Source organism: Colias philodice, chromosome 18, assembly GCF_061535455.1.
Source record: "Colias philodice isolate Cphi_HAF_F1 chromosome 18, ilColPhil1 Martin Lab GWU primary, whole genome shotgun sequence".
Taxonomy (NCBI): Eukaryota; Metazoa; Arthropoda; class Insecta; order Lepidoptera; family Pieridae; genus Colias; species Colias philodice.
The window spans coordinates 1,361,010-1,369,926 of record NC_143103.1 but is presented as its reverse complement, the minus strand read 5'-3'; the positions used below and the strand labels follow the sequence as shown (position 1 = coordinate 1,369,926).

General features: G+C 32.3%; 1 protein-coding gene across 3 annotated transcripts; it reads left to right on the top strand.

Annotated features, from left to right (window-relative positions):
- The first annotated feature begins 3,529 nt into the window (after positions 1-3,529).
- On the top strand, positions 3,530-8,769 carry LOC149480239 (uncharacterized). 3 transcript variants are annotated; one of them, XM_089706651.1, is made up of 4 exons: positions 3,531-3,699; positions 4,024-4,086; positions 7,746-7,964; positions 8,492-8,769. In XM_089706651.1, exons 1-4 carry the CDS (start codon positions 3,642-3,644, stop codon positions 8,635-8,637), a joined length of 486 nt encoding a protein of 161 aa, XP_089562777.1. In that variant the 5' UTR covers positions 3,531-3,641; the 3' UTR covers positions 8,638-8,769. The 3 variants fall into 3 exon arrangements, with proteins under 3 accessions (XP_089562778.1, XP_089562777.1, XP_089562779.1); XM_089706652.1 differs by lacking the exon at positions 4,024-4,086 and having other exon boundaries at positions 3,530-3,699; positions 7,710-7,964; XM_089706653.1 differs by lacking the exon at positions 4,024-4,086.
- The last annotated feature ends 148 nt before the right edge of the window (positions 8,770-8,917 follow it).

Sequence of the window (8,917 nt, the reverse complement as noted above, 5' to 3'; positions counted from 1 at the left end):
TTTCCTATTTTATTTCCGTCTTTATCCCTTTATCACCCTTTTATAATTTACATATTTGATTGACTATACTTAGCTAAGATACGTTGTATAACATTACAATCAAATACCTCAATAGTATTTATGTACATAAAGATCTTTTACAAATATGAAAATCTACAGTGTGTCCGGACATGACATATCGATATTTGAAGGGGCTATTCTCCAGGTATTTTTATCGACAATTCAACCCCTCTACAGTCCCCTACCTCACCCCCTCAAAATGGCAAACCTATCAATTCGGATAGTGAATTTATGAAAATTGTAATAAATTCGAAAGTGAGTGTCACAAAATACTAAATTTGGTTTTATTTGAACAATAACAAGTTATTCTTGGGACCACTAAACAAATTTAATTGATAAGAGTGATGAAACATACTTTAAAAAATTCGAAATTTTTTTTAAAGTATGTTTAAAATATTGGGAAATAGATCCCAATATATCTATTCTCAGTTTCTCACTATTTCGTGGCGTTATTTATCGTTCGACGGCTGTCGTCTCTATATAGAGTCATCAAAATACTTCATTGAACGACTGTCATATCTATACTTTTTTTTTTATTATTGTCATACTAGGCAGTAGTCATTCACCACTCCAACCATTCATAAAAGTTGAAATTAAATGATACACAATTTTGCGTCAACCGAGCATAGCGGTGTCCCCTCTAGACAAGTTAGTCTCAAAAAAAATTAGCATCAAAAGTCAATATGCTTTGATTTTACGATAGTCAAAATAAATTACGTTATCTCATTTAACTTTTAAATACATCTAATTGATCCATTTAAAATACCGTTTCGGATCTAGTCTATCATCCATGGCCTAATATGTGTTTTATAAGTTGTCGATTTTAATCGCTATTTTTATTTATAAGGTAGCGTATATAATGATGTTGAGAGTTTATAACTATACTTAATTCAATTTTCAGAAAATTAAAGGCTTTAGATAAAATAATATCTTTATATTCTCAAGACTACAATATATGCATTAGGTAGGTACCTAAGTATATAAAATGATGATAATAGAGTCCAAAATTATAATTTATATAATATGAAGTACTGTTAAAAACAGTATTTTATCCCACACTATGACCTTGTTTACCGTGTTATTACTATAAGCAATGAAACACGTATTTTAAATTCAGTTTAAAAATAATAAAATATTATAAATGACTTCAATTCACGCGATATTCCCAAACCACAGCAATAAACTTCTTAATAACTTCTTTAATTAAACAAAAACAAAAAAGTCGTTTAAATTAGTATTCAATATACATACGTCTTAATACAAAACGCCTCTACAACTGGTTTGATATTACGGTACCGCCGCGCGGTCAAGCACCCTGAGACCCTGACATTAGCCAAGCCTATAATTATACAGATATCCTTTATTTACAACCCTTTATGGGGCTATCATCTGGATCTAAACTAGGACCGCTTGGGATAAACAACACACACAGGTTTTTATAATAAACAAACACATTTATGCAGCTGAAGCGGCAACTCTAAACACTTGTCGAAGTTCCATATTTAAAACAACAACAATTAGCTTTATAAATTAAAGTGTATTTAAAAATTAGTTGGTAGGAATAATAAAAAAAAATTGTTTAAGTACGTAGTCGAAATTCCGTTTCACAAAAACCAAACATCGAAGCTTATTTTCGCATTTTCGTAACATAAGTATGAAAATATTATAAAAGCATGGAAGGTCGGGACTCGGGACTACATTTTGTTATTTTTTAAGTGCACAATACAATGTTTAAAAACAGACCTGAAACAACTAGGCTTTAATTGTTAAGGCCTGAGCAGTTGCTACATTCCCCGGATGTTTGCTTTCACACCCTAAGGTTTCTGAACTTGGTTTATTTTTAAACGTTGTTTATAAGCATCATAACACACAGGCTTCTAAAAGTTCCTGGATAAAAGATATTCTAATCCATTTAAGTACAATTTGCAAAAGTTTTATTGAACTTTGCAATATTTAAATTCTTTCTAAATATTCTAGCTATTGCGCGAAAAATGGTTCAAATATTTTCGTTCGATTTAACTGTTCTACGTAGATGATTATTATAGATAACTAGCGGTCCGCCTCGGCTTCGCCCGTGGTACATATTTACGTTTTCTCTACATAAAAACCATCCTCGTACTTCAAGGAATATAATAAAAAAAGAATTATCGAAATCGGTTCAGCCGTTCCCGAGTAATGCGCTTACCAACACATTTTGCGATTCATTTTTATATATAAGATAATCACTGTTATTTTAGTCTTGCGGCTTGTCCCGGTTTTGCCCGATGTGCTCTAGGTGTAAGAAGGCTTGAGTTTTCTTTCACTACTTTCGCGCACTTTTTCTTAATTAGTAATAACTCCCAAAATAATTATTTCTTGTAAAAGATACTTTAAGTACATAACTTACATTCCTCATAATATTTCAGTTGGTAAAGAGTTATTATCTCACACTGCAGGTGTCTATTATTTTAAAAGAATTCATCTCTAGTAAGCTATTTTGAAAGCCGCATGAAAATATTACGTTCTACTTTTTTACAATCACAAACAATGCAATCAGACAGTTATGATGGTAGACTTTATTATATGTAATACTAGCTTTCCGCCCGCAGCTTCGCCCGCGTTTTCAAAGAAAAACCCGTTCCCGTAGGATTTCCGGGATAAAACCTAACCTATGTCCTTTCTCGGGTATCAAAATATCTCTATACCAAATTTCATGCAAATTGGTTCAGTAGTTAAGGCGTGATTGAGTAACAGACAGACAGACAGAGTTACTTTCGCATTTATAATATTAGTATGGATAATACTTACGATGCTTTATGTACAGATATATAATAGGTATTTATAAATGTATTTATCGCCAGTATTATCATTAATAATTAATAATAGAGCAAATAAACATTATAACTAAGAATACGTAAAGATTAATGTACATATCTCGATTATAATTGCAGAGAACGGGCCATATTAGGAGTAGAGGACAACTGCAGTAACCCTTGGTCTAATATCATTGCACTTGAAGTACACTTCTGCAGAAAATGCAATTTAAAATAATAAAAGAAATTTGGAGTAACTATTAGAGCAAGTATTAATTAGTATGTTATGAGGGAATTAAAAAATATCTTTTGACATAGGTACATAGTTTGTAATATCTGATTGTAAATCAAAAAAAATTGTATATTAATTGGAAGAATAGTTATTTCCTACATACTATAAATCATATTATTATATCTTCATCTCTCCTATTTTTCTTCAAAAAACACTAAGTTATCTTAAAAATCGTTACCCCTCAGCTGTATTTAACAGATTAGAGTGCATTTCTTTTCCAATATTTTTTTATTCAATAACCGATCTTAATCTACAGCTTCAGCTATCATATTATAACAATCTTGACAGTGTTGTCCATTGTGCATATCAAACTTTTTTCAAACGAATTTCTCGCTTCATTTCTTTAACACACATCTGCTTATAAAACCGCTTGTGTATCTCATTGTACCGGTATAGCAGGCTCTTACCGAGACCTAAGCGGTGTTTTTATTTATTTACATTCGTTTCCCATCCGTGGCACGGTCACCACATATTAATTAAAACACAAAAGTTACAAAATGGCATCTTATATGGTATCATTTTTAATAGTGACTGCTCTTATAGCTGGAACTCAAGGTAAGAGCTTTAAATAATCTGTCCTAGAAAGTATCTCTATTTGATTGTTTAAGTAGATATATTTTTACTAACTACTTACTTGGAAATAAATTGTTTATAAATTTTATTTGCTAATTCTCTGTATCATCATGTGATATGCAGTGAAAATTTCGAGATAAATAATGAAAAAAAATTTAATTAGAAATGAAGTCTCCAAATTTTCTAAAAGCTCCTTTAATACATATTAGAAATATTTACTTTGAAGATTATTATGCTTCTGATTAGATACATACCAAATCAGCTGTATATTTAAATTATAATTATTATGTTAATTAATTTCACTAGGTGCCCAAGATCAACCAAGTAATTATGACTTAAGCAGAAATAAAATAGGAAGTAGCAGAAACGGTAACCGATCAATTTATCGATAAATCACCAAGTTATCACTACCATTATTCACTTTGTTTTTAAATTATCTAATTTGTATTCATTTTTGTCCATTTTCAATTCATGGTGTCCATAAACTAACTGAATGTACCTATGTTATGTTCGCACATTCACAGGAATGTAAACAATATAAAGTTTATCCATTTTATCATCATGTCGCTAATTCATTTTAATTGTTTTAATAATAAATGTTTAGAAACTGCGCTTTTGTTCTTAAGCCATCAAAGTTTAAGCATAAGAATCTATCGTTTTAATAAATCGTGTGAATCTTAGTCACTATTTGCGTCACTATACCTACCTATCTACTTATGATAAACATGTAGCTATAAAAATATTTATATTACAGGAATATAAATAGTAAAACATACTGCAAGTTGCAACCCGCGGTCAAATAGTTAATAATAAAAATCTATCTGAGCATTAACATCCAGTTAAAACCGATTCAGGGCAGTGTTGCCAACAGAACTGGCCCTAATGTCGCCGTTTTTCATGCATGAAGTAGCCTAATATCGCCGAATTTCAGTTGTAGTAGCCTAAAGTAGCCCAAACACCAAAATATCAATATGAATAAAATAAAATGTAGTTTTCATCAATTTATCTATACTTACTAATATTATAAAGCTGAAGAGTTTGTTTGTTTGAACGCGCTTATCTCAGAAACTACTGGTCCTATTTGAAAAATTCTTTCGGTGTTAGATAGCCCATTCATCGAGGAAGGCTATAGGCTATATATCATCACGCTAAAGCCTAACACTAACAGGAGCGGAGCCACGGGGGTGAAACCGCGAAGCGCAGCTAGTTTATAATATGTTTTAGTGTGATAAATAGACATAAGCCATCTTTAGAACACGCTATGAGCGTGGCGTTACTCCCGTTCAACGCACGGTACCTACCGGCCGCGGCCACAGACATGCGGACATGCCACAGAGCAAGAATAATATAGGTAGTACCAGCCGGCCGTCCGCGTCACTGAGCGCGACCGCAGTATTACGATAATGTATATTGTAATACTGTGGCGCGAGTTCATTTTAAGCTTAAGTTCATTTTTTATCCGAACCGCGAGGGACTGTACTGCTTCCTGTGTTCTGTGTTCCCCGACGAGTACAATAAGGGGGTCTTGAAGTGAAGAGTGAAGGTACCTTCTAGGGAAGCGCGTTCCATCTCAGACCACAACTCAGCTTAACATCAGGCGAGGTTGTGGTCAAGCGCTTCCCTAGTCCCAATAAAAAAAAAAGCTGTATTTAGAGCAATTAAAAAAAAAATCTACAAAAATATGCGTGTTTGAGTGGATTGTTTTTGAACGAAAATTAAATATATTGGAGTATTTCAGCCAAGTACTAGTAAATTAATCGGTTAATTGAAATACAACGTCAAAATAGACGGGAGTCAAATAATTTTACTAATATCTGGCGTCTGCGTAAAGCTTCGACCATAAATTCCAAAATTCCAAAAACGGCCTGTGTCCGATTCTAGGACATGAACTCTCTTATTGAAATGAACGTTAACATTTTAAAAACTACATATTTTTTTTTATTTTTGAAGTGAAACTTCTTTATCGGGGTTGGAAAAAAATTTAGTGTAACATTTTTTCGTTACGCGTGACATTTTTCCGTTACGCGCCATCTTTTTCTTATCCCTACCACGCGTGATTCGACGTATTTCTGTAAAGTTGCATATAGTAAATTATTTTTTGAAAAATAAGGTCATAAAGAAGTTTCACTTCTTACGTGTGTACACTAGCACACGCACACATTTTTTTTAATTTGTTTATATAATAGACCTAACATGTACAATTTGTTTATATTAGGCCATCATTTTAAACGACGTATAATCTAGTTTCAAAATGAGTTAGTAAAAGTGAAGTCGAGGGCATAAATTTGTGGTAATAGAATTAAATTTCCAGAAAATCCGTCCAAAAAAAGTACAATTAAGTATTTTTTTTTATTATATTAAATTATAATAATAATAACCGTGCGGCGTGACCTGTCCCGATAAAAACGTTCTATTTAAAATCTAAATTTTTTTCTAACCCCGATAAAGAAGTTTCACTTCAAAAATTTTTCCCTAGAGTAGCCTAATCGGCGACCAGTCGCCTTTTAGATTTTTTCGTCGCCGATTCTCGTTCTGAGTAGCCTAAATGGCGAAAATTCGCCTACGTTGGCAACACTGATTCAGGGCTTTTTACATCATAGCAACATGGTGCCTCATAATCGAATTAAACCCATTTACCTAGTCTACATAATACAGCGATATAATTTTAAACTGAACTTGCTCAACTGCAAGTTTTATTATCTCCGCTACTATACTATCATTATGATATGACATTGGTTATAGAAAACTAAATAGGTACATAGAATAGAAAATTATATCAATGTTTATACAAATCGCGTGAACCCATGAGCGGCCTACATTGGGAAAGGTCATTAAATAGTTTAACACATTTTTATGTTCACAAAACGGTACGGTAACAGCTGATATAATATTATATTAGAGAGTAGAGACATAAACAGACTGAAATACAAGTTTTAAGTATTATCGGTAAAACGTTAAACTACGTACTTAGTTACTATCTACTTAGACATTTAGGAAAATAAAGCCCTTATTAATTTGCATTTGTTTTATAGAGCCTGCTATAGATTTAGTATTATAATATATTATCTGTGATAGAGCCAAGGTTCTACTCCCTATAGTAAGATATTTAAATCATGGTACATAAAATTAATTATACATTTATAACAAGTTATTGTAATAAAGTACCTTTGTATTAAAGAAACAAGTAATCGTAGATATTTAAATCAGTTGATCTAAATCTTTATGAGTAGGTACTCTAGTACTATAAAAATGTATGTTTTCATGTAAAGATTTTTTTCTAATTTCCTTCATACTTCCTAGTGTTGATTTATGTTCAAGTTCAAGCAAGGTTGCACTTAAAAACGTTAATTGTTTACACTAATTACCAAAGACGCGCAGATTATCATAATTATAATTTTGAGCGTTTCCTTGATTTTGTACCTAGTTACTTTGCATAAAATTGTTAAGAAAAACTCATAAAAATTTACCATAAAAATATTCATTAAGAAAAATAATCATTTTGTATTTTAAGAATATGGTATGGTGGTATGAAAATAGTAAATAATTATTTCATAAACCGAATACTAATTTAAACTTTAGAAATTCATCAAAACATTTCATTACCTACCTACTGCATAATGCATTTCATTATAAATATTTTCATAATGATGCACCTCACATAATTTTTCGCCAACATAATCATCACTCCACTATTTTATTTTCACTGCAGAAACACAAGCCTTCTACTTTGGTTGGTGTTTTTCGTCATTCGTCATGCCGGGTTCCTCATCACATTTTCTTACACCAAAATATACAGCAAGTTAATCAACTTATTTCGTGGCCTTTTAGCTCTAGTCGCAAACCGATTATATTCTTATAAGTAGTCTAAATTGATTCACTCTGAACCATCACTGCATTCATCAAACAAAAATGGGGTTCACCACTGCACCTAACTGCAGATCATCACCACTAACGTTCACCATCATTCATCGCATCGCACATCTTATCACCAGGTTTCGGATTAGGAGACTTATGGGACTATTTAATAGGCGCTGGCTTCGGACAATATCCTGGTCAGTACCCTGGCCACGGACAGTATCCCGGACAGTACCCTGGACAGTATCCAGGGAATGGATTGTATCCGGGGCAGAACCAGCTTCCAGGCCCGCCGGGCGCTCATCCGGGTTGCCCGCTTTGTGATTCCTCGGTCTACAGTTATTGTTCTCACAAACAAGCACATGACTCGTGCTGTTGTGAAAACCAATCTTGTAAGTATTTTAAATACGAATTTTTTTTAAAAGGCTTTATGACTCATTGGTACCGATTTCCAATTTTTGTTTTAGTAACTCCTACTGAGTACTTATTTAGTAAGAATAAAGTCATGTAATATTTTATGAAGGTTACCATAAAAACCGAAAAATACTAAATTTATAAAATAACATTTCTTTGTAGTCAATTAATAGTCCTCTTGTTTGTATATATAATATCATTGTTTGTATTAGTCTGTAGTTACGATCACGGATGATTTTTAAAAAAGTTACGTAACCTATGTTTGATTCAGTTTCTTTAACTATTTTAATTTCAAATTTAATCAAAATCGGTAGTTTAGTTGTAAATTGTAAAAGCATAACAGGCAACAGACAAGACTTTCGCATTTAATAATATCAATTAGTACCGATTAACAAATAGTTACGTCACTTTAATTTTGAAGCGAACTGCGAAAGCTCTTCATAATCAAAAAATCGAGTCCCATGCTAGATAAAAACATTATATTATATTCCTAAAAAAATTACAGATCTTCCCTTCTCTTGCCGTAAAACGGACTGCAACTTCATCTATGCGAACTCCTGCCAAGAATACCACTTGATCACGAACTGCTGCTGCGTAGATCTTCAGAAAAGCGCGCCGGTACAAGCTGTGGTACCGGCTGTCATTGTATAGATTTATGAACGTATTGTGCAGTTTTGGAACGAATTTTCTAATTGTAAACTTTGGTAGGAATTTATTTCGCCTTTAAAAACTTTAGAGCTAATTTTGGTATCTTCGTAATGCGAAATATCCTATGATTATAAAATTGTTATAGAAAAATCGATCAATATAAAAGTTTGGAGGTCTATAAAAATAGCAAGAACTTGTTTTAATTATTTGCATAAGAAGTTTATAAATACTAACAAAGATCAGAATTTCGTTTAAAAAACTGCACGACCTCTCTTTTTTACTC

What these genes read in the sequence shown, in the direction of transcription:
- LOC149480239 (XM_089706651.1), top strand. Translation starts at nt 3,642, where the DNA reads ATGGCATCTTATATGGTATCATTTTTAATAGTGACTGCTCTTATAGCT. An exon ending in TCTTATAGCTGGAACTCAAG is followed by an intron (nt 3,700 to 4,023) that starts GTAAGAGCTTTA and finishes TAATTTCACTAG; the next exon opens with GTGCCCAAGATCAACCAAGT. An exon ending in AATAGGAAGTAGCAGAAACG is followed by an intron (nt 4,087 to 7,745) that starts GTAACCGATCAA and finishes ACTATTTAATAG; the next exon opens with GCGCTGGCTTCGGACAATAT.